The following is a 27970-nucleotide window of genomic DNA, read 5'->3' as shown; positions in this document are numbered from 1 at the left end:
TCACTGCCATTTTGGATTCCAGACACTATTGTCTTCTTCATAATCACTGTCATTTATGTTCTCTTCATTTGCATTTGATTTGTGATCTTTGATATACGGATCCTGTTGAGTATTTACAAGAGCTGACACCAGTGCTATCAGTTCTCCATGTTGTCTCTGCTGTTCCTGGGTCTGTAATGGTAACAGTAAAAGGACAGATGAAAAGAACCAAATGTAGAACAGTGACCATTGAATTCATTTAATACAATTCTGGTATATGCTAGGGTGTCTGACTATGTCTTTCCATAAACGCATCCCTTTGTACTGACCCCCTATCTTGAATACAATGTGTACATATTGCACAGTTGTTCAGTCTTCTATAACTGCACACCTTTTTACCTAAAAGTCATTCAATACTATTTAAAGTGTACGATATTGTGATTAAGTCATTCAATACTATTCAAAGTGTATGATATTGTGATTAAGTCATTCAATACTATTCAAAGTGTATGATATTGTGATTAAGTCATTCAATACTATTCAAAGTGTATGATATTGTGATTAAGTCATTCAATACTATTCAAAGTGTATGATATTGTGATTAAGTCATTCAATACTATTCAAAGTGTATGATATTGTGATTAAGTCATTCAATACTATTCAAAGTGTATGATATTGTGATTAAGTCATTCAATACTATTCAAAGTGTATGATATTGTGATTAAGTCATTCAACACTATTCAAAGTGTATGATATTGTGATTAAGTCATTCAATACTATTCAAAGTGTATGATATTGTGATTAAGTCATTCAATACTATTCAAAGTGTATGATATTGTGATTAAGTCATTCAATACTATTCAAAGTGTATGATATTGTGATTAAGTCATTCAATACTATTCAAAGTGTATGATATTGTGATTAAGTCATTCAATACTATTCAAAGTGTATGATATTGTGATTAAGTCATTCAATACTATTCAAAGTGTATGATATTGTGATTAAGTCATTCAATACTATTCAAAGTACGATATTGTGATTAAGTCATTCAATACTATTCAAAGTGTACGATATTGTGATTAAGTCATTCAATACTATTCAAAGTGTATGATATTGTGATTAAGTCATTCAATACTATTCAAAGTGTATGATATTGTGATTAAGTCATTCAATACTATTCAAAGTGTATGATATTGTGATTAAGTCATTCAATACTATTCAAAGTGTATGATATTGTGATTAAGTCATTCAATACTATTCAAAGTGTACGATATTGTGATTAAGTCATTCAATACTATTCAAAGTGTACGATATTGTGATTAAGTCATTCAATACTATTCAGGCTTTGAACACTTACCATTTCAGTGACATCTTACAGCTAGTGTATACAGCTTTGAACACTTACCAGTTCAGTGATAGAGTAGCTGTGAATACTTACCATTTCAGTGATGTCTTACACCTAGAGTAGCTTTGAACACTTACCAGTTCAGTCATATCTTGAACATTTAAACATGCCGTAATCATTTTATCAATTTCTTCTACAACATCAAGTAACAAGTCAACTGCAGATGATTTCATGTAGAATACCATCTTATCACTGTTGTCAATAACAACTTTCTCAATTCTGTCTGAACCAATTCCTTCTATGTCTTCAAGATGTCGTGCTAAAAAGAGAAAGTAATAAACAAATGTACATGGTTTATTTACTGTCTATATTACTACAAATGGAATACAAAGTCCTATGTAAAGGGTTTATCTTACAATACAAGTCTATCTTTAGGACATTTTGGCAGAAATCATGGAAAGTATATAACCTGTATATGTACAGGGGAAATGTGAGATATACCTTTGTGTTCCACTCAATGTGAGATATGACTTTGTGTTCCACTCAATGTGAGATATGACTTTGTGTTCCACTCAATGTGCGATATACCTTTGTGTTCCACTGAATGTGAGATGTACCTTTGTGTTCCACTGAATGTGAGATGTGATGTTATTAACACAAAGATAGACACAACTCTAGACTATTAAATAACTAACAGAGACAGAACACACAGAGCATGACCCTTTACCTAAACACATTGAACACTGACAAACATTGTAAATTGTTTATAGTGCAGTAGAAATAGATTTCTGCTGAAAACATAACACACAGACTTGATGATTTTAATGACTTCACTTATTTACTTTTCAACTGATAATCACCATGGTAACTTGACTACTTCATCTACATGATCTATAATTGTTTACTCTCCAACTGATAATCACCATGGTAACTTGACTACTTCATCTACATGCCCACTGTGCACAACACCTCTATTTATTATGCATTTGAAGTTGTTTGTGCATGACACTGTAAATTGTTTGTGCATGACACTAACCCCTCCATGTCCCCCTACCTTCACTTACTAAAATAAAAAATTTGCTTACCTTCTCGCCTACTGACTGGGAAGACACTGATAGATTTTCCAGCCAGACAGATAATAGCCAATGGATGTACCATAGAACTGTCTCTCAGGAATGTACCAGTAGATTTGGTCTGTAACAGAAAATATTAGCATATTGTAGTTATATGAAGTTATGGAAAATGTGCCGAGGTTGTAGGTTTGAAACTCTATGTCAGTTTGAATCACCAAAACACAATAACTTAAAGACACCTTGGCAAAGTAAACTAACAATCTATGTGTAAATGTAGTCATATCAGAATTGACTGAACTTGAGTGTAACAAAACACGATAAGTTAAGGACACTTACCTTGACAAAGTAAACCAATAATCTATGTGTAAATGTGGTCATATCAGAATTGACTGAACTTGAGAGTAACAAAACACGATAACTTAAGGACACTTACCTTGGCAAAGTAAACTAACAATCTATGTGTAAATGTAGTCATATCAGAATTGACTGAACTTGAGTGTAACAAACACGATAACTTAAAGACACTTACCTTGGCAAAGTAAACTAACAATCTATGTGTAAATGTGGTCATATCAGAATTGACTGAACTTGAGTGTAACAAAACACGATAACTTAAGGACACTTACCTTGGCAAAGTAAACCAACAATCTATGTGTAAATGTGGTCATATCAGAATTGACTGAACTTGAGTGTAACAAAACACGATTGTTGTCCCTGAAATGTAAAACATAATTATTATAAAACATGTAAGTTTGTACATTCTTAGAATTCACATCCTAATAAATATCTAACTGGTGCTAGGAATTAGAATTGGATTTAGATCCCCTAACCTATAAAGTTTACAATACTGAAGTGTCAATTAAAATGTATTTCTATGGAGTATAATGTATTTCTATGGTGTATAATGTATTTCTATGGAGTAAAATGTATTTCTATGGAGTATAATGTATTTCTATGGAGTAAAATGTATTTCTATGGTGTAAAATGTATTTCTATGGAGTGTAATGTATTTCTATGGAGTAAAATGTATTTCTATGGAGTATAATGTATTTCTATGGAGTGTAATGTATTTCTATGGAGTAAAATGTATTTCTAATAATGTATTTCTATGGAGTATAATGTATTTCTATGGAGTAAAATGTATTTCTATGGAGTATAATGTATTTCTATGGTGTATAATGTATTTCTATGGAGTAAAATGTATTTCTATGGAGTATAATGTATTTCTATGGAGTGTAATGTATTTCTATGGAGTGTAATGTATTTCTATGGAGTAAAATGTATTTCTATGGAGTGTAATGTATTTCTATGGAGTAAAATGTATTTCTATGGAGTATAATGTATTTCTATGGTGTATAATGTATTTCTATGTAGTGTAATGTATTTCTATGGTGTATAATGTATTTCTATGGAGTGTAATGTATTTCTATGTAGTGTAATGTATTTCTATGGAGTGTAATGTATTTCTATGGAGTAAAATGTATTTCTATGGAGTAAAATGTATTTCTATGGTGTATAATGTATTTCTATGTAGTGTAATGTATTTCTATGGTGTAAAATGTATTTCTATGGAGTATAATGTATTTCTATGTAGTGTAATGTATTTCTATGGTGTAAAATGTATTTCTATGGAGTATAATGTATTTCTATGGTGTAAAATGTATTTCTATGGTGTATAATGTATTTCTATGTAGTGTAATGTATTTCTATGGAGTATAATGTATTTCTATGGTGTATAATGTATTTCTATGGAGTAAAATGTATTTCTATGGAGTATAATGTATTTCTATGGAGTGTAATGTATTTCTATGGAGTGTAATGTATTTCTATGGAGTAAAATGTATTTCTATGGAGTGTAATGTATTTCTATGGAGTAAAATGTATTTCTATGGAGTATAATGTATTTCTATGGAGTATAATGTATTTCTATGGAGTGTAATGTATTTCTATGGTGTACAATGTATTTCTATGGAGTGTAATGTATTTCTATGGTGTACAATGTATTTCTATGGAGTATAATGTATTTCTATGGTGTAAAATGTATTTCTATGGAGTGTAATGTATTTCTATGGTGTACAATGTATTTCTATGGAGTGTAATGTATTTCTATGGAGTGTAATGTATTTCTATGGAGTAAAATGTATTTCTATGGAGTATAATGTATTTCTATGGAGTAAATGTATTTCTAAAAATGTATTTCTAATAATGTATTTCTATGGAGTATAATGTATTTCTAATAATGTATTTCTATGGAGTATAATGTATTTCTAATAATGTATTTCTATGGAGTAAAATGTATTTCTATGGAGTAAAATGTATTTCTATGGAGTATAATGTATTTCTATGGAGTAAAATGTATTTCTATGGAGTAAAATGTATTTCTATGGAGTGTAATGTATTTCTATGGAGTATAATGTATTTCTAATAATGTATTTCTATGGAGTATAATGTATTTCTATGGAGTAAATGTATTTCTAAAAATGTATTTCTAATAATGTATTTCTATGGAGTAAAATGTATTTCTATGGAGTATAATGTATTTCTATGGAGTAAAATGTATTTCTATGGAGTATAATGTATTTCTATGGAGTAAAATGTATTTCTATGGAGTATAATGTATTTCTATGGAGTAAAATGTATTTCTATGGAGTGTAATGTATTTCTATGGAGTGTAATGTATTTCTATGGCGTATAATGTATTTCTATGGAGTAAATGTATTTCTATGGAGTATAATGTATTTCTATGGAGTGTAATGTATTTCTATGGAGTGTAATGTATTTCTATGGAGTAAATGTATTTCTATGGAGTATAATGTATTTCTATGGAGTAAAATGTATTTCTATGGAGTGTAATGTATTTCTATGGAGTGTAATGTATTTCTATGGAGTATAATGTATTTCTATGGAGTATAATGTATTTCTATGGAGTGTAATGTATTTCTATGGAGTGTAATGTATTTCTATGGAGTAAATGTATTTCTAATAATGTATTTCTAATAATGTATTTCTATGGAGTAAAATGTATTTCTATGGAGTGTAATGTATTTCTATGGAGTGTAATGTATTTCTATGGAGTAAATGTATTTCTATGGAGTATAATGTATTTCTATGGAGTAAAATGTATTTCTATGGAGTATAATGTATTTCTATGGAGTGTAATGTATTTCTATGGAGTGTAATGTATTTCTATGGAGTAAAATGTATTTCTATGGAGTGTAATGTATTTCTATGGAGTAAAATGTATTTCTATGGAGTATAATGTATTTCTATGGAGTATAATGTATTTCTATGGAGTGTAATGTATTTCTATGGTGTACAATGTATTTCTATGGAGTGTAATGTATTTCTATGGTGTACAATGTATTTCTATGGAGTATAATGTATTTCTATGGTGTAAAATGTATTTCTATGGAGTGTAATGTATTTCTATGGTGTACAATGTATTTCTATGGAGTGTAATGTATTTCTATGGAGTGTAATGTATTTCTATGGAGTAAAATGTATTTCTATGGAGTATAATGTATTTCTATGGAGTAAATGTATTTCTAAAATGTATTTCTAATAATGTATTTCTATGGAGTATAATGTATTTCTAATAATGTATTTCTATGGAGTATAATGTATTTCTAATAATGTATTTCTATGGAGTAAAATGTATTTCTATGGAGTAAAATGTATTTCTATGGAGTATAATGTATTTCTATGGAGTAAAATGTATTTCTATGGAGTAAAATGTATTTCTATGGAGTGTAATGTATTTCTATGGAGTATAATGTATTTCTAATAATGTATTTCTATGGAGTATAATGTATTTCTATGGAGTAAATGTATTTCTAAAAATGTATTTCTAATAATGTATTTCTATGGAGTAAAATGTATTTCTATGGAGTATAATGTATTTCTATGGAGTAAAATGTATTTCTATGGAGTATAATGTATTTCTATGGAGTAAAATGTATTTCTATGGAGTATAATGTATTTCTATGGAGTAAAATGTATTTCTATGGAGTGTAATGTATTTCTATGGAGTGTAATGTATTTCTATGGCGTATAATGTATTTCTATGGAGTAAATGTATTTCTATGGAGTATAATGTATTTCTATGGAGTGTAATGTATTTCTATGGAGTGTAATGTATTTCTATGGAGTAAATGTATTTCTATGGAGTATAATGTATTTCTATGGAGTAAAATGTATTTCTATGGAGTGTAATGTATTTCTATGGAGTGTAATGTATTTCTATGGAGTATAATGTATTTCTATGGAGTATAATGTATTTCTATGGAGTGTAATGTATTTCTATGGAGTGTAATGTATTTCTATGGAGTAAATGTATTTCTAATAATGTATTTCTAATAATGTATTTCTATGGAGTAAAATGTATTTCTATGGAGTATAATGTATTTCTATGGAGTAAAATGTATTTCTATAGAGTATAATGTATTTCTATGGAGTATAATGTATTTCTATGGAGTAAAATGTATTTCTATGGAGTGTAATGTATTTCTATGGAGTGTAATGTATTTCTATGGCGTATAATGTATTTCTATGGAGTAAATGTATTTCTATGGAGTATAATGTATTTCTATGGAGTGTAATGTATTTCTATGGAGTGTAATGTATTTCTATGGAGTGTAATGTATTTCTATGGAGTATAATGTATTTCTATGGAGTATAATGTATTTCTATGGAGTGTAATGTATTTCTATGGAGTGTAATGTATTTCTATGGAGTAAATGTATTTCTAATAATGTATTTCTAATAATGTATTTCTATGGAGTAAAATGTATTTCTATGGAGTATAATGTATTTCTATGGCGTATAATGTGTTACATTGTATGATTTGATGTGCTAGTGTTGAAAGCTAAAAGTCTACTCACAAGTCTTTGCAAATAACATTATTTATTTTCAATTTATCATTGGTAACTTCACCTCGTCTGATAGATACAATATTTGGATACAGTCCAGTAGCCAACACACCCTGTAAATCAAAACAAATAAACAAAACAAATAAACAAAACAAAAAAAACAAAACAAATAAACAAGATGATGAGATAAAAATGAAATGTTTGTTTTACTATGGATGAAGACTGAAGTGCACACAACCAACAATGTACAGATTACAAGCCAACCACTCTAACCATTCAACCATCATGACTACACAACCAGCAATGTACAGATTACAAGCCAACCACTCTAACCATTCAACCATCATGACTACACAACCAGCAATGTACAGATTACAAGCCAACCACTCTAACCATTCAACCATCATGACTACACAACCAGTAATGTACAGATTACAAGCCAACCACTCTAACCATTCAACCATCATGACTACACAACCAGCAATGTATAGATTACAAGCCAACCACTCTAACCATTCAACCATCATGACTACAAAATCAGCAATGTATAGATTACAAGCCAACCACTCTAACCATTCAACCATCATGACTACACAACCAGCAATGTACATATGCCCAGCTGGCAACTCTAACCATTTGACCATCATGACTACACAACCAGCAATGTACATATGCCCAGCTGGCAACTCTAACCATTTGACTATCATGACTACACAACCAGCAATGTACATATGCCCAGCTGGCAACTCTAACCATTTGACCATCATGACTACACAACCAGCAATGTACATATGCCCAGCTGGCAACTCTAACCATTTGACTATCATGACTACACAACCAGCAATGTACATATGCCCAGCTGGCAACTCTAACCATTTGACCATCACAATTTTACAAATGCCTTGTAAGCTACTGGTCATTATGATATATATTGCATGTATTATGTGATATTATGTACCTTTATCAACTCCTGGTCATTATGATATATATTGCACGGGTTATTTAACATTAGTCCACCTTCTTCGCTGTCCACCATACCAGCATAATACACATGCTGTGCAAACTGGCGTCTGAGTCCTATACAATAATAATAGTAATATTATGTGACTTAAATCTGTTAGTAACTGTAGTTTATATTTACCTAACATGTAGTCATTTATGAAATATGTCACAGAAAACAACTTATGTAAATGTGTAAGTATCCAGGTAGGCCATACTAACAATGACACTCCTACTAACAATAGGGGTGGGGTGGGGAGGGGAGGGGGGTGGGGCACAGGGTTGAAATTAATGGCTGTAAATATAAAACAGCAGAAGTGTTTTCTTTTCTAAGTTTATACCTACCTAACACTTTTATTGGTGAAACATGCCACAGAAAATACTTTAACTATAAAATGTGTAAATATCCAGGTAGGCCATACTAATATTGACAATAGGGGTGGAGGGGTTGGAATTTTATAGCTGTTGATAGAGAATGAAAACCACTACTTACCCTTGATAAAATTCAAACCGCCTCGATGAAGAAAATTATCCATGGCAAAGCAGAAACCATCTCTTCTACTGTATTGGTCATAGTATAACCATTGATTAATGCTATTAAGTTGTGCAATATGATCACTTCGAGATTCACCTGCAAATTTCTGTTTTATCTACATCAATAAGAAAAAATACATGTATGTGAATAATAAAATTTGAAATAAGAATTTAGTACTAACAATTTCAAAGTCCATATAGTTTTGCATCAGAAATTATTCATGAAAGTTAGTTAGCTGTGTGATATATGATCACTTCTAGCAAATTTCTGTTTCATTTACATCACTAAAAATGTGGCTCATTTGAATATTCAATATTGCATGTTCAATTTCAAGTACTGGTAAGACAATTACATATGACTATATATGGAAAATCTGACTCATACATATTCATATCACACATTACCATATTTAGACAATGACAGCTAACTTGTACTTTCACACATTTTACATATTTAGTCCTCTAGGGTAAAGGTACTCATATTTGGGCAGTACTAAATACAATTGCAAAATTATTACCTCTGCAATCTCAGAACGCTTCTCTAAAGAATCAGTAAATACATTTTTGGAACTCAGACTGGATGTGATTGTTAGCACAGGATCCAGACATCTGAAAGTATTAAAAGACATACAAGATAAAAAGATCAGCTGAGTAAGTTGTTGGTAAATCTACTAAATTGTAGAAAGTGTGTTTAAATCATTTAAATCTCCAAAACAAGTTGAACTGCAGGCATATCTCAAAGACTGGACAGTTTTAGAGAGGACGGAGACATTGTTCAAGTTGATAAATAAACACTGATATGTGATATTTTATAACATTACCTGAATATAACTGAGTAAATGATGGCTTTACCAAGTCGAGGATCTAGTGATAAATGTGATATTTTCTGACCAAGAGCTGTGAGATTCTCCTTTTCATCTAACACATCAAGGTCTTGAAGGACCTCCACTGCCTTCTCAACTGAGAAAAGGAAAACAGGTCAAAAAACAACATGAAAAGATACAAGCAAATAAAACTGTTTAAGTCTAGATTTACTTTGTGATAGTTCTCTGAAAACAAAGACTGAATTAGTGAAAAAATTCACAGGAGTAGTGGTATGCAAATTTTGAAAGCTATGAGTTACAAGATGGTGGTAAATAGCTTCACAAAACGAAAGCAAATTAAATGGTCAGAAGTGTATTGCATTATGAGTGGTGAAATATGGATAGTTATTTTATTGCAGACTATGTGTGGGGAAATATAGATAGTTGTTCATTTTTAAGTTGTTTTATTGCAGACTATGAACTGAAATATTACTTCAAATAAGAATAAACATGAAAAAATTGAAAATTGTGAGACTATTGTACACCATGTAAAAACCTGACATTGATTGAATGACAAATCAATAGATTGTCTCATATTTTTTATTATGAATGCCTCACTCTAGTATGCAAACATCCTCTTTTCTAATTGTCTATTTGTTTGTCTGTATGTCTGTCTCTGTCTGTCTGTGGCTGTCTACCTGTTTGTCTGTGTCTGTGCATGTCTGCTTGCGTGTCTCTGTGTTTGTCTGTCTGTCAGTGTCACTGTCTGTCTGTCTGTTTGTCTGTCTGTCTATCTCTCATATTCTGATCACATTACTGTATTAAATAAAAACATACGACTGATGTGTTAATTCATCTTTATTTTAAAAAACAGAAAACAACCAAAAATTGATCAAAAATCAAGATGGCAACAGCAGGTTTTGACCTTTGTATGGAACTCACAACAACAACAGAGAGAACTAACTATGCTCGCCTGTGTAGGCTTCTTATTGATGGTGGTACAAAGGCTATGAGAGAGGTCTTTAATGGAATACATTCACCAAGTGATCTTGCAACAAACTTAGCAGACTCTACCAATCAGCGCCGTCTTCAAACTTTACTGAGGAGGAGGATTATAACTCAAAAGCAATACAATATGGTGTACCCTACACCACCGACTGCTGTCAATTCAAAGAACTTTGACATCAGTTTGCTAATGGTGTTATTGAGAAATATATGTAAATTATCACAACCACAGAACGGATGGGATCAACTGCCACGACCAAATGACCACACCAAAGAAGCTAACATCGCACGCATCAAGTTCTACCGTAATCAACTATGTCATGGTCAGACTACTAGTATTAAAGATGCGCATTACCATGGTTACTGGGATGAGATAAGCAATGCCTTGGTGCATCTTGGAGGCACGAAATATGACGTCGTTAAACTGAAGACAGATAGTATGGATAAAGAACTGGAAGTGAAATATACAGAGGAGATCCTGGAATGGGCAAGAGGAGAAGTGGAGGCAGCTGATGCAATAAAGACAATACTGAAAATGGTGGGCAGCAAGGAGGAAATAGTTTGTGAAACTCACAAACGCAATCCAGTTGAGCTGTACTGTGCTTCTTGCAAGACTCTCATTTGTTCAGCATGTTTAGCTGCCAAACATGACAAATCAGAAGGACACAAAATACAGGACTTTGATGTGGCTGCTAAGGAGGTCTCTCACTTCATTGCAGAGAGTCTGACAGATCTAAAGTTCAAAATCAATCAGAATGCTGAAAATCTGAAGAAAGCCGAACATGCTTTGACGATGTTGTCAGATGACTACAGACACGTGGAAGAAGTTATCAATACAGAAGGAAATGCTGAAGACACAGCGACAGTGAAAGCTAAGCTTACGGAGCAAAATGACAGAATGACTAGAGAAATTAATGATGATGTTTCAAGGTTTCAAAAATTAGATAGTGAATTTAATAAGTCTTTGATATTTTTGAAAAATGTTTCAAGTTTTCAAGATGATGTGAGAGTGTTGTCTGAAAGTCGAGCAGTCAAGCAACATACAGACAATATAAAACATACACAAATTAGGGATTATGACAAAGTATATGATATTGTGGCTAAGGTATCACTAGTAGGGAGTCAGTGTACTTTAATCTTCCCTCCTCTTCCTTCCCTGTCCAAAGTCCACACGGAAAACTTTCCTAGATCAGTAAGATTAAAGGATGAAGTTCAAATCCAAATTTCGGCCAAGAACTACAACAGTGAGATCATAAATGACCCTGACCTTGTCGCTATAGTTACGAGCAATGGTACCGATATAGCATTAGGTATCAAGACGCCATTGGAGCCAAACGAGAAACTTCACGCGACGTTCAAAGCAACACATGAAGGTAGTTATAAATTGTCAGTTACCATACGCGGTCAACACATCAAAGGTTCACCATATACTTTTGAAGTTCTGCCGTCTTGGACAATGTCCAATATACCGATACCAAACACATGGGGGCACCATTGCCATAAAGCTAGTAATCTTGCAGTAGATCAAAATGGTGATATCATAATGGTCCATCGATATTCTGAGCAACGATTGATTCAAGTTTTGGATAGCATTGGTCAAGAGAAAAGAATTTTCTCAGTGGATGATATAAAAGGCAACCGTACAGCCCATAATTTTTCATCTGAATCGCGAGCATATGCTATCGCAGTATCAAGTCATAATACGTACCTCATTGCGTTGAATCGAGATCATAATAATTGTCGAATAATCGAATGTGATGAAAATGGTAAATTAATCGGTTACCTTGGAGATGAGTTGGGTATAGGAGAGGGTACAGGGTTATATGGAATCGCGATTAATCATAAAACCGGTATAATATATGCTACCGACAGATACTTGAAGGATGTTTTGATGTTTGACTATGCTACTCGAACGTTTATTAACTCGTTTGATCCCAAGGGACGAGGGAATCTCTTTCTTTGGCCATGTGATATAGCAATCAATAGTAAAGGGCATGTGGTAGTATGCGATAGTGGCAAGCACTCCATTCAATTATTTGATGCCGACGGTAACGTTCTGCTCACATTCGGCAGCAGAGGGAGTGCAACTGATGATTTCTACCTACCAGCTGGGATTGGCATTGACAATCGCGATAATATCTACATCTGTGATAATCGTAATAATAGAATTATGATGTACAGTTGTGAGGGGAAATTAATCTGTCGCGTTGACAGGGAGGAGGATGGTTTGGGGAGACCAAGATGTATGTATGTCTCACTTACTGATGGTACCGTTCTAGTCACAGATCAGTTGGATTTAAAAAATATCAAACGCTTTGTCAGAAATGTGTGACGTGTATTGGCAGTTCAACTCCAGATTTTGGAGATACAGCCTTTTTCAAGTTATCTTTCACTGATTTGATACAACCACTTATACAGCCCTTTTCAAGTTACCATTCACTGATTTGATACAACCACTTGCTACACTTTAAGATAGTGAGATTGAATAAATACAGTTCCTTGCAACATTTTCTCTAAGTGAAATTAACTAATGTGTTACCATGCAGACCCAGGATGCAAACATTAAATGCAGACATCAAAACATTGGCCTCGGTTGTGTCTGTGTCTAATTACAGTATGTTTAAATGGTTTATTGCATTCAGACAAAATGTAACAAGAAATTGGGATCCTGCCTCCCTAGTGTAGAACCTACAGTTTCTTATTGGTTTCTGCATGGTTGTATCAAACAGAGCCACAGAATGGTAACATGAAACAGCCTGTAGTACTGCCTTGTAATAACATTGAAGTAACATTCCCGGGGGTGGGGGTGGGGGTGGGGTGAAAGGTGGGGATGGGGTGGGCTAAAAACAATTCTATGTATACACTGACCTGCTTCTGAAGATGGTGCTTCCAATGCTTTACCAAGGAAGTCTTCAGCTAAAGTCTCAGGACTATGAACTTTGGTTTGTACAACTAGTTGTTCTAATGGTACACGCAACATCTCAGCTATGTGGTACTCCTCTGTGTAGGAGATGATACAAAGACAAAGCCACAATGTAAATGTTTACTTGGTATGAATTAAGAATATCATTACATATTTAATATTGACTATTGAGAGTCTGGGTAACCAAGACAACACAAGCACCCAATCAGATATGAATCAAACTTGGTCTAATGGTTGACTTACTCATCTGTGTGTATTGTATAGAATTCTAATGGTTGACTTACCCATCTGTGTGTATTGTATAGAATTCTAATGGTTGATTTACCCATCTGTGTGTATTGTATAGAATTCTAATGGTTGACTTACCCATCTGTGTGTATTGTATAGAATTCTAATGGTTGACTTACCCATCTGTGTGTATTGTATAGAATTCTAATGGTTGACTTACCCATCTGTGTGTATTGTATAGAATTCTAATGGTTGACTTACCCATCTGTGTGTATTGTATAGAATTCTAATGGTTGACTTACCCATCTGTGTGTATTGTATAGAATTCTAATGGTTGACTTACCCATCTGTTTGTATTGATCTCTTGTAAATAAATGATAACATTCACCAGGTTGACAACGACCAGCACGTCCTCTTCGTTGTCGTACACTGGCACGTGACACCCATTGCAGATCTAGACAGGAAGTCTGTTAATCACAAATTTAAACTCTCTATTTAAGTTCATCCCTGTTTTTGAGTTGTAACTGACTTTTTATGATTACCAGGGTGTTTTATCATGGAAACAACTATTTTTAGTAACAAGAACTTATCACAGTGTCTACAGAGAACTTTTGTAACTAATTTCCAGGGTGTTTCCATGGAAACAAAACCAGTATTAATAACAAAACTTTACCCCACTTTCAATCTCTTCCTTATACTAGTTCCCAGGGTGTGTTGCCATGGACACCAAATCATTACGAAGTAGAAAGTTGTACCCAAGTGTCTACAATGTAACTTATTTCTCAATGGTTTCCAGGATGGGTTGCCATGGACACCAAATCATTACGAAGTAGAAAGTTGTACCCAAGTGTCTACAATGTAACTTATTTCTCAATGGTTTCCAGGATGGGTTGCCATGGACACCAAATCATTACGAAGTAGAAAGTTGTACCCAAGTGTCTACATTGTAACTTATTTCTCAATGGTTTCCAGGATGGGTTGCCATGGACACCAAATCATTACGAAGTAGAAAGTTGTACCCAAGTGTCTACATTGTAACTTATTTCTCAATGGTTTCCAGGATGGGTTGCCATGGACACCAAATCATTACGAAGTAGAAAGTTGTACCCAAGTGTCTACATTGTAACTTATTTCTCAATGGTTTCCAGGATGGGTTGCCATGGAAAAATAGCTACTACAATTAACAATATCTTACCATGGTGTTTATATTGTACAAGTAACTCCTTTCTTTATGGTTTCCATGGAAACAATTATTTTTAAATAACAAGTACTTACCCCAGTGTCTACATTGTAACTAATCTCTTTATGGTTTCCATGGAAACAATTATTTTTAAATAACAAGTACTTACCCCAGTGTCCACATTGTAACTAATTTCTTTATGGGTGCCAGGGTTGACTACATATACAACATCATTGATGGTGATTGACGTCTCTGCAATATTTGTAGCCAACACAACTTTCCTTACACCCTCAGGAGGTCTGTGAAAACATAAAAAAAACATGTATTTTAAAGGGGAATGCCACTCCAGAAATAAAATCATTTTCATAAACTATGGATTCTGGAGAGTCATTTCTTGATTTTACATCACCTACAATTACTTGCGATTTCAAAGAAATATCAAGTTGATCTTGTGTCTTTATAGTGTATCTTTGCTATGGGCTATTGCATCATGGGAGTCAGCAGAAATAATTGTTCATGGTTGCATAATGAATATTCATGGCTCCTAAGTGCTTATTCCTTTCAGTATAAAACATCAACATCAACATCACTGTCTGATAAAACAAGGAACATTCAAACACAAAACTGTTTATTTGTGTTTACAAGTTAGATAAAATGTAACATTGTATGCATGTGCACACTATAAGTGTCTGTATTGTGTAATTCTTCAACAAAAAACATTTTTTGATATGTCTAGAAATTGTGTCATCCATAGAAATTGAATAGTCTTTCTGGTTTGATAGTATAATAGACTGTAAGATACATCATGACGTTTTGCCCTCACCGGCCTCCTCTCACCTTAGGGGTTAGCGATTACCTGATGTTTGAGGGCGCCCCGTCATTGAGGGCGCCCCGTCATGGCGTACCTTACAGACTAATAGTATAATTACAAAGAAAGAAATCCCCAATAAACACATGTGTACCTTTCAAAGATGGCTTGCTGTTTAGACATTGGTACACTTGAATGTACAGGAAAAACCCAATGATTTTCATCCTGAAAAGAAGGAGATAAAATAATTTGAAGTTTGATAAATACTATCAGTTTTTAGTGAATATGGGTTGTTATGGGTTGTATATGTTTATATGTTTGAGTGGTTGGCTTGGAGTCTTTAGGTTACACATTTTCAAGCCTCGTTGTCTTTCATTTCTTTCTGAATGGCTAAAGTCTTTGGGCATGATTTGAACCACACTTGTGACCCATTCAACCAAGCTGTATAATTGGGGACCTGGTAGGATAGATATTGCAATGTGAATGCTTTAATCCTATGTGTACCCTAGTCAACCCAGCTGTATAATTGGGGACCTGGTAGGATAGAGATTGCAATGTGAATGATTTAATCCTATGCACTTATAGAGGCAGCAGAGGATTGTATGCTTCCCAGGGAGTTGAGGAAATACAGGGCCGTTGTGCCACTATAGATCCGTGCCAGGAGTACTAAGTTGAGTTGGAAAGCATTATTATGTAAAAAACTAAGATTGTCATTATTATTATAATTACACAATAGCTAAGATATTTATAGAAAAATGTTTTCCTGGAAAATAAATGTAACGCTATGTTTATACTTACATCTGACCATAATTCCTGGAGTCTGTTTCTAACACTTACAATATCCTGCCAACCAGGTAGAAAACATAATATGGCTCCCTGCAAACAATAGATACATGGGTTATTGTATTCAGGTGGTTTTCTACAATCTATCGATGCTACATTTGCCATAGTCATATTTACTGGTGGCTTTGTAAATCTATCGATACTACATGTGCCACAGTTAAATTTACTGGTGGTTTTGCACAATCTATCGATACTGCATTTGCCATAGTCATATTTACTGGTGGTTTTGCACAATCTATCGATACTACATTTGCCACAGTCATACTTACAGATGGTTTTGTGGAATCTATAAAGTTGATAGTATCAGCTACTTTGTCCCAGTCAGTATCCGGTCTGTTGTCATCATGTCTTCCATTCCTGTGACCATTCTGTCTGGATCTGGATATGGAATGACTTCCAATCATTTTGGAAATATCAGGAAGAAAGTATTCCTTCACTGGATACATCATTCCGGGAACACTAATGATGGGACAACTGTAGAGATAGAAGGAAAGAAATTTCCAGATTTTTAAAAATAATTTATAAAGAAAACTGAGATGTTATACCTAGAAAATAAAGACCAAGTATACAGTACTGAATTATTGTTTCTTAAAGGTTGTTTTACCCCCTCCTCCCCCCCCCCAGTTCTTTTGTGTGTCAAGGGTCAACATAGCTACAAGTATATCTAAAGGTGTCATATGGATTATAAATGTCGTTGACTATTTACGTTGGATTTTTAGTTAGTAAAACAACTTCTACTTGAAAATAATGTGAAAAAGACCCAGTTCAAGTTCCATAAAAATCATATTAGGCAATCGTGTCATTTCATGTAAAAGGATGAACATTCATGCATTTGCATACCATTTGCATATCATTTGCATACAGTATGCAATAACATCTTTGGTATTGTACTGCAGTGCAAATACTACTAGTACGGTGTGTACCATATCATTTGCATATCATTTGCATACAGTATGCAATAATATCTCCGATATTGTACTACAGTGCAACTTCTACTAGTATGGCGTGTACCAGTGCAAGTAATCTCTGGTACATATGTTATAATATCCATGTTCAGTAATTAGTGACGATTTAAATTACTCAAATCATTGACTAATAATTAACAATTTGACTCAAACTTACTTGTTGAAGTATTGTGAGAACATCTTGGCATTGATAGATGCACTCATTAAAATGATTTTGATATCTTTATTTTGTTGTAAGATATCCTTCACTAATATCATCAGAAAGTCTGCATTCACATCTCTTTCATGAACCTCATCTATGATCACATGACTGACACCTGACAATAAAGGTACAATAGATTATTAGTCACATGACTGACACCTGACAGTAAGGGTAGAGTAGACTAGAGACATAAAATAGCTTATTAGAAACCGGCACCAGTCCTAAGTTAACAGTAGGCCAGGTCATTGCTAACACTAGGCTGGCACTAACACCTCACCAGTATGTGTTAGCAACTGGAAGGGTTAATGTCTACACCAGTCCTATGTTAACACCAGACTAGCTCAGTGCTAACACTAGGCTGACACTAACACCTCACCAGTATGTGGAAGGGTTAATGTCTACACCAGTCCTATGTTAACATCAGACTAGCTCAGTGCTAACACTAGGCTGGCACTAACACCTCACCAGTATGTGGAAGGGTTAATGACTACACCAGTCCTATGTTAATGTGAAAAACCTGACATTCAATGACAAATCAATGGATTGTCATGTTAGAAATTGTAGTCTCCAATACTCACTTCTATTTATGTTTTAGGATAAAAAATCAATTGTTTAATAAAATAAAAGTCAGAAGCCAATATGTCCACATTGTATACATAATTTACCTTTCAATGATTGGTTACCATGCATTTTCGTTAACAATATCCCAACAGTACAGAATAAAACACATCCACCACTCATTGGTCGTTTGTTTTGCAGTCTGACCTGATACCCAATTGTCTGACCGACTGTCTCTCCTCTTTCCTCGGCTACTCTTTCAGCAATTGATATTGCACTGATTCGTCTTGGCTGAAAGTGAATGAAAATGGTGAGGAACCTTTTCAATGAATAGCACCCTCCAGTGTTACAATGTATAGCTATTTCTTGTATTACAGGTTTGTTTTGCAGTCTAAGTAAAGAGGCAAGTGCAAACTTCATACTGTTTTTATTGTATCAATTTGTCTCAGTTGAAAGTGAATGACAATGGTGACCAGTCCTATGAATAGCGCCCTCCAGTGGTAGATGAAATTACACCTACATGATTTGATTTCAAGTCTACCTTTATATTACACTGACTGACTGACTCTTTCTCCTCTACATCCTTTCAGATATTGTACCAGGTTTTTCATCAAGGCCAAAAATAAATGAACATGTTGAGATATCTTTCCTACAACTAGCGCCCTCAAGTAGTACACCTAACTTCTACAGCTAGCGCCCTCAAGTGGTACACCTAACGTTCCTCGTACCAGTACTACATGGGTTGTTTGGTCTAACTTCACATTCCACTATCTGACTGACTCTTTCTTCTCTCTCTTTTGTCATCTTGTCAGCTTAGAGGTTTGTATGCTGTAATCTTGTTTATCAAGTAAACTTTATCAAATCTTATTTAATCTCATCCAGTTTAATCTAGTTTGATCTGGTCTATTCTAGTCTTATCCTGCCTGATTTGGTTTGATATGATTTTGTTTGGTCTATTCCTGTTTGATCTGATTTGATCCAGTCAGAACTAGTTTGAATTGATCAGAAATTGTCTAAATTCCAAGTATGATCTGGTTGTTCTGGTCTATTCCTGTTTGATCTTGTTGGAATTGGTGTGATTCGATCAGACTTAATTTGATCTGCTCTGAACTGGTCTGTTCTTGTTTGATCTGGTTTGATCCAGAATCAGTTGGAACTAGTTTGGCTTGATTTGAAATGGTGTAATCCAGTTCAATCTGGTTTAATCTGAGTTGATCTGGTCTGACCCTGTTCAGTGTAATTTGATCTGGTCTGATCCAGTCTGAACTGGTTTCATCTAGTTCAAACTAACCTGTGTGACAACAATATTGCATTCTGCTCCTCTATTATTTTTTATATATTCATCAAATATTATCTGTGGTACTTGTGTAGTCTTGCCACATCCAGTGTCTCCTTCTAAAACTATCACCTGGTTATTTTCAATCAATGAAAATATCTCAGACCTGAAACAAAGATTATTTAGCATTATTTGAGAATTCCATATGACATGGAGTCTAAGCATGCCTTCTTGTACCTACCTACCAACCTACCCACCTACCCACCACATCCACTGAACCCATCCACTTCCACTTCCACCCACCTACTTACCCACCCACTGAACCTTCCCACCTCCACCCACCCACCTACACCATCTATCTACCTATCTATCTACATGTACATGTACTTTATATAGAAAAGTGAAAAGTGATTGCCATTCACTTGCACAGTACAAAATGTAAGTAGAAATATGCTTCAGCTGCACATTGACTTGATGATCTTAATGGCTTCAATTGTTTACTTTGCAACTGATAGTCAACATTACACATTGACTTGATGATCTTAATGGCTTCAATTGTTTACTTTGCAACTGATAGTCAACATTACACATTGACTTGATGATCTTAATGGCTTCAATTGTTTACTTTGTAACTGATAGTCAACATTACACATTGACTTGATGATCTTAATGGCTTCAATTGTTTACTTTGCAACTGATAGTCAACATTACACATTGACTTGATGATCTTAATGGCTTCAATTGTTTACTTTGCAACTGATAGTCAACATTACACATTGACTTGATGATCTTAATGGCTTCAATTGTTTACTTTGTAACTGATAGTCAACATTATTACATGTCAGTTTCTACATCCCAACTCTGTACAGCATCTCTGTTATTTTGTTTAATAGGCATTTGAAAGTGTCTGTTATACATGTATGTTATATTTCATGATTGAAATGCAATTAGCCGTAACACTTTCATATTGAGGATATCAGTAAGTAAAATGGCCATAATGGAGGTCATTGAACCATCCCAAGATATACAATACATACCTCATTGCTGTTATTGAGGATATCAGTAAGTAAAATGGCCATAATGAATGTCGGTGAACCATCCCAAGATATACAATACATACCTCATTGCTGTTATTAAGGATATCAATATGTACAATGGCCATAATGGAGGTCATTGAACCATCCCAAGATATACAATACATACCTCATTGCTGTTATTGAGGATATAAATAAGTAAAATGGCCATAATGGAGGTCATTGAACCATCCCAAGATATACAATACATACCTCATTGCTGTTATTGAGGATATAAATAAGTAAAATGGCCATAATGAATGTCGGTGAACCATCCCAAGATATACAATACATACCTCATTGCTGTTATTGAGGATATCAATATGTACAATGGCCATAATGGAGGTCATTGAACCATCCTAAGATATACAATACATACCTCATTGCTGTTATTGAGGATATCAGTAAGTAAAATGGCCATAATGGAGGTCATTGAACCATCCCAAGATATACAATACATACCTCATTGCTGTTATTGAGGATATCAGTAAGTAAAATGGCCATAATGGAGGTCATTGAACCATCCCAAGATATACAATACATACCTCATTGCTGTTATTGAGGATATCAGTATGTAAAATGGCCATAATGGAGGTCATTGAACCATCCCAAGATATACAATACATACCTCATTGCTGTTATTGAGGATATCAGTAAGTAAAATGGCCATAATGGAGGTCATTGAACCATCCTAAGATATACAATACATACCTCATTGCTGTTATTGAGGATATCAGTAAGTAAAATGGCCATAATGGAGGTCATTGAACCATCCCAAGATATACAATACATACCTCATTGCTGTTATTGAGGATATCAATATGTAAAATGGCCATAATGGAGGTCATTGAACCATCCCAAGATATACAATACATACCTCATTGCTGTTATTGAGGATATCAATATGTAAAATGGCCATAATGGAGGTCATTGAACCATCCCAAGATATACAATACATACCTCATTGCTGTTATTGAGGATATCAATATGTAAAATGGCCATAATGGAGGTCATTGAACCATCCCAAGATATACAATACATACCTCATTGCTGTTATTGAGGATATCAGTAAGTAAAATGGCCATAATGGAGGTCATTGAACCATCCTAAGATATACAATACATACCTCATTGCTGTTATTGAGGATATCAGTAAGTAAAATGGCCATAATGGAGGTCATTGAACCATCCCAAGATATACAATACATACCTCATTGCTGTTATTGAGGATATAAATAAGTAAAATGGCCATAATGGAGGTCATTCAACCATCCCAAGATATACAATACATACCTCATTGCTGTTATTGAGGATATCAATATGTAAAATGGCCATAATGGAGGTCATTGAACCATCCCAAGATATACAATACATACCTCATTGCTGTTATTGAGGATATCAATATGTAAAATGGCCATAATGGAGGTCATTGAACCATCCCAAGATATACAATACATACCTCATTGCTGTTATTGAGGATATCAGTAAGTAAAATGGCCATAATGAATGTCGGTGAACCATCCCAAGATATACAATACATACCTCATTGCTGTTATTGAGGATATCAATATGTACAATGGCCATAATGGAGGTCATTGAACCATCCTAAGATATACAATACATACCTCATTGCTGTTATTGAGGATATAAATAAGTAAAATGGCCATAATGGAGGTCATTGAACCATCCCAAGATATACAATACATACCTCATTGCTGTTATTGAGGATATCAATATGTAAAATGGCCATAATGGAGGTCATTGAACCATCCCAAGATATACAATACATACCTCATTGCTGTTATTGAGGATATCAATATGTACAATGGCCATAATGGAGGTCATTGAACCATCCTAAGATATACAATACATACCTCATTGCTGTTATTGAGGATATAAATAAGTAAAATGGCCATAATGGAGGTCATTGAACCATCCCAAGATATACAATACATACCTCATTGCTGTTATTGAGGATATCAGTAAGTAAAATGGCCATAATGGAGGTCATTGAACCATCGCAAGATATACAATACATACCTCATTGCTGTTATTGAGGATATCAATATGTAAAATGGCCATAATGGAGGTCATATCAATATGTAAAATGGCCATAATGGAGGTCATTGAACCATCCCAAGATATACAATACATACCTCATTGCTGTTATTGAGGATATCAGTAAGTAAAATGGCCATAATGGAGGTCATTGAACCATCCCAAGATATACAATACATACCTCATTGCTGTTATTGAGGATATCAGTAAGTAAAATGGCCATAATGGAGGTCATTGAACCATCCCAAGATATACAATACATACCTCATTGCTGTTATTGGCAAACTTTGAACAGTATCACGAATTTTCAAAAGACTTGGACTCTGATTCTTTACAAGTTCATCCATCTGGTCTCGCAAAATCGTATTTTTCCATAGCAACTGTTGCCCTGACAACTCTTGGTAAGGTTTTCCTGAGAACACATTATCTGTCTCATCACAGATTGTTTGTTCTTCAAGATTATTGACATCAGTCTTTGTCGTTTCAAAATCAGAAATTGTTTCTATCCCTTCAAAATGAGGTGAAATTGTATCTGATGTGTCAACAGCTTCGTGTGCCTGTATTTGGAAAAAGAATAAAATATATTACACTATCACCAAGTGCACCAAGATTTTGTTCACTACCCATGGTGTCCCAACTTTTGTGAGGCTTATCATTACACCATGGCCAAATGCACCAAGAATTTGTTCACTACCCGTGTCCCAGTGTTTGTGAGGCTTATCATTACACCATGGCCAAGTGCACCAAGAATTTGTTCATTACCTGTGTCCCAATGTCTGTGAGGTTTATCATTACACTATGGCCCAGTGCACCAAGATTTTGTTCACTACTGGTGTCCCAATGTCTGTGAGGTTTATCATTACACTATGGCCCAGTACACCAAGATTTTGTTCACTACCCGTGTCCCAATGTCTGTGAGGTTTATCATTACACTATGGCCCAGTACACCAAGATTTTGTTCACTACCCGTGTCCCAATGTCTGTGAGGTTTATCATTACACTATGGCCCAGTACACCAAGATTTTGTTCACTACCCGTGTCCCAATGTCTGTGAGGTTTATCATTACACTATGGCCCAGTGCACCAAGATTTTGTTCGCTACCCGTGTCCCAATGTTTGTGAGGTTTATCATTACACTATGGCCCAGTACACCAAGATTTTGTTCACTACCGGTGTCCCAATGTTTGTGAGGTTTATCATTACACTATGGCCCAGTACACCAAGACTTTGTTCACTACCGGTGTCCCAATGTTTGTGAGGTTTATCATTACACTATGGCCCAGTGCACCAAGATTTTGTTCACTACCCGTGTCCCAATGTTTGTGAGGTTTATCATTACACTATGGCCCAGTACACCAAGACTTTGTTCACTACCCGTGTCCCAATGTTTGTGAGGTTTATCATTACACTATGGCCCAGTACACCAAGATTTTGTTCACTACCTGTGTCTCAACTTTTGTGAGGTTTATCATTACACTATGGCCCAGTACACCAAGATTTTGTTCACTACCTGTGTCTCAACTTTTGTGAGGTTTATCATTACACTATGGCCCAGTACACCAAGATTTTGTTCACTACCGGTGTCCCAATGTCTGTGAGGTTTATCATTACACTATGGCCCAGTACACCAAGATTTTGTTCACTACCCGTGTCCCAATGTTTGTGAGGTTTATCATTACACTATGGCCCAGTACACCAAGATTTTGTTCACTACCGGTGTCCCAATGTTTGTGAGGCTTATGTACATTAATCAGCACTACTTAAAAAGACTACCAGTAATCACATATAATATGACAAGATACCATATATATTATAAGTAAATTACTTACTTTCCATCGACCTAAGTAGTCACTAATATTCTCTTGAAGTTCAGGATTAATTCTGATCCACCTAGGGAGACTTTGTTTGTAGAGGAATTCTCTGATTTGGTTTTGACTGTAAACACCATATTCTGGCATGACTGGTCTGTGTCTCTCATCCAAAACACCATATTCCTAAATTAAACAAAATTACAAATTGAGTTTTGAGCATATTACTCTTTCTGTAGATAACACTTCAATTCTACAAATATTTCCAAGGCACTCCACAGGCTATTTCTGCATAGCCAGTGAAATGTTGTGTATTTCATTTGTATTCATTTTGCATATTTATGTGATGAAGAGTATGATCTTTGAAAGTGTAGCTTATTTTTGTTATCTGGCGAAATAAATTTCATTCAGTCAATCTTGTGACTGAAAAATGGCTGAGTGATACAGCCTATCTATCAAGTCTGTTAGAACACTCATCTTGGCTTTGGGTCTCTCATAGAAAATCTCCTTGTTTCCAGAGTGATTTGAACCCATGACACATGACCTACCAACTATTACCCCGGTAGTCGTGAGTTTTAACCACTATGCCACAGGGAGTCAGCCACTAAACCAGAAGAAGCAGACCACTAAGCCACAGGGAGCTGGTCAAATGTTCACATAATATTCAATCCTTGTTGTAAAATTCTTAAAGTGGCCATATGAATTAGAAATAGTTATCTATTTTGGATAATTAATTAATAAAACAACTCTCCTATCTATTTTGTCCTCATGAAATTACATAGAATTAGACCAAGTCTATGTTTTTGTAACTTATGAATTCCAAAAACTAAAAATGGTGCTAAATGTTGAATAAACACAAATAATCACTACATCAACTCCAATTTACCGTCCATTGCGAGGCCATGGGGTTCTGTCATATATCAACTCCAATTTACACATAAATCTGTCTCTTTCCTTTACACTGCATACTCACCATGATTAAATAGTTTGAAATTTATGATGATTTTGTGTTTACTTAGTGTGTTCCTGGATGAACAATAAAAAATGGTTTACATATTTTGTGTTTACATTGTGTGTTTTTACATATTTTCTTTACACTAAATTACAGGTTTTTGCAATCTACTGAGTTAGAAACACAAACTCAGTATGTGTTATTTCACATGTTTATTACCTAAGTAAAAAATGTAGGTAAGTTGCTTTATTGATTTAAAATCCAAAATGAATACCCTTACCTCCTCCATCTGGACACTGAATGTAACAGAAACTACACAGATCTTTCAGATATATACTTACTTTCACTTTAGCACACCCATAGCTGCAGCCATATACTTACTTTCAGTTTAGCACATGCCATAGCTGCAGCCATTTTTTCAGCTTCTGCCTTCCTTCTACCAATTCCAACAACTTGAAATTCTTCTGGGTATTTAATTGTTAGATGACATGTTTTCATGTGAGCTGATTGAAATGTCCGATAAGTGAGTTTTCGTTTTGTTTTATCCGGTATAAGAATAAATGCGTTGTTAAGGAGACTCTTTGGTGATGGGAACTCTTCAATGGCTTGTTTATGTTCTGCTGTCAACTCTAAGGCTGTAAGTAACAATACAAATTATATGGATAGTATAATATAGTTACCTGGTACTTTATTTAGTTGTCTTTCATATTTTTCACAGAAACGTTAACCAAGATGCATTTTTTTGTCAAAGAAATTGCATATACTAATATATGTATGTTTAGAAATTGCATATACTAATATATGTATGTTTAGAAATTGTCTATACTAATATATGTATGATTATAAATTGCATATACTAATATATGTATGTTTAGAAATTGTCTATACTAATATATGTATGATTATAAATTGCATATACTAATATATGTATGATTATAAATTGTCTATACTAATATATGTATGATTATAAATTGCATATACTAATATATGTATGTCATAGAAATTGCATATACTAATATATGTATGTTTAGAAATTGTCTATACTAATATATGTATGATTATAAATTGCATATACTAATATATGTATGATTACAAATTGCCTATACTAATATATGTATGATTACAAATTGTCTATACTAATATATGTATGATTATAAATTGCATATACTAATATATGTATGATTATAAATTGCATATACTAATATATGTATGATTACAAATTGTCTATACTAATATATGTATGATTATAAATTGCATATACTAATATATGTATGATTATAAATTGCATATACTAATATATGTATGTCATAGAAATTGCATATACTAATATATGTATGTTTAGAAATTGTCTATACTAATATATGTATGATTATAAATTGCATATACTAATATATGTATGTCATAGAAATTGCATATACTAATATATGTATGTTTAGAAATTGTCTATACTAATATATGTATGATTATAAATTGCATATACTAATATATGTATGATTACAAATTGCCTATACTAATATATGTATGATTACAAATTGTCTATACTAATATATGTATGATTATAAATTGCATATACTAATATATGTATGATTATAAATTGCATATACTAATATATGTATGATTACAAATTGTCTATACTAATATATGTATGATTATAAATTGCCTATACTAATATATGTATGATTATAAATTACGAACGTTCGTTTTGACGTTAAACCTCGGAACGAAAAAACTCAAAAACAGAAAGAAACTCAAAATCATTATTGTAGCTATCCACTTTACGCTCAGATATATGATTTCTACCAGCATAGGCACTCGAATCAATTTGTATGATTTATTGTTCAAATGTATAGGCAATAACTTAACTTAGTATTCAATATACATTTGTTTTTAGAAATCATACTGACTGATTCGAGTGCTTATTATAGTATACTAGTCCTGCTTACATGACGGTGCACGAATCGGTATTACTGACTTGACTCTAGACACCAGGGGGAGGGACAATTGTCAGAATCGAGTCCCGAATTCCTCCGTATGCAAGCAGGACTAATAGTATACATATCATAAACGATCCTGTAGACAGGTCTGTAAATCAGTCGGTCGCTGGTCTATTTACTTTAGTGAATCTGCTATTTGTATTTGACCATATATCTTGGCGGTTCCGCTGCAAGATCTACGATTTGAAATAGTGAATGATTATAAAGGAGTCTGTCACATATTTAGTATATATAACATTACAGAAACAGACCGAGACAACGCATGCTGGATAGTGAACGATCGGGTCAACTCAGGTCAACAACTTACGCTCGTATGAACTGCTCTTTTGTGGGCGCTTCTTCTGTTTCCATCTCCCCGATCTAACACCGTCTTTTCTACCAGTAAATGACGAAGCTGATCTAGCTAAAATAATAAACTCTGAGTTTTGTCTAACGTTACACAACATGCACGGTCTACCGAACCGGCACAGCACGTTTCGTACCATGGGGGCAGCCAT

At 34.0% G+C, this 27970-nt stretch overlaps 1 protein-coding gene across 1 annotated transcript; it reads right to left on the bottom strand.

Annotated features, from left to right (window-relative positions):
* Positions 1-27970, bottom strand: LOC144450140 (ATP-dependent RNA helicase DHX30-like). The gene is made up of 22 exons (XM_078140707.1): positions 27781-27970; positions 25861-26114; positions 24549-24713; positions 22984-23276; positions 19605-19755; positions 18421-18604; positions 17711-17870; positions 16858-17062; positions 16544-16621; positions 15900-15970; positions 15107-15236; positions 14101-14224; positions 13475-13606; positions 9620-9758; positions 9317-9407; positions 8758-8914; positions 8224-8342; positions 7278-7378; positions 3024-3111; positions 2410-2518; positions 1462-1643; positions 1-171 (listed from the first exon to the last, which is right to left on the bottom strand). Exons 1-22 carry the CDS (start codon positions 27968-27970, stop codon positions 1-3), a joined length of 3294 nt encoding a protein of 1097 aa, XP_077996833.1.

The sequence above is a fragment of the Glandiceps talaboti genome, chromosome 19 (assembly GCF_964340395.1).
Source record: "Glandiceps talaboti chromosome 19, keGlaTala1.1, whole genome shotgun sequence".
In the NCBI taxonomy this organism is placed as follows: domain Eukaryota; kingdom Metazoa; phylum Hemichordata; class Enteropneusta; family Spengelidae; genus Glandiceps; species Glandiceps talaboti.
This window is presented reverse-complemented; position numbering and strand designations above follow the sequence as displayed.

Bases quoted from the DNA above. Each gene is read 5' to 3' on its own strand.
- LOC144450140 (XM_078140707.1), bottom strand. From the start codon at position 27,970: ATGGCTGCCCCCATGGTACGAAACGTGCTGTGCCGGTTCGGTAGACCG. The intron at 18,605-19,604 runs GTTAGTTTGAAC...ATTCACTTTCAG, and splicing joins GCAATATTGTTGTCACACAG to CCAAGACGAATCAGTGCAAT. The intron at 15,237-15,899 runs GTACACATGTGT...ATGTTTTCACAG, and splicing joins CAGCAAGCCATCTTTGAAAG to ACCTCCTGAGGGTGTAAGGA.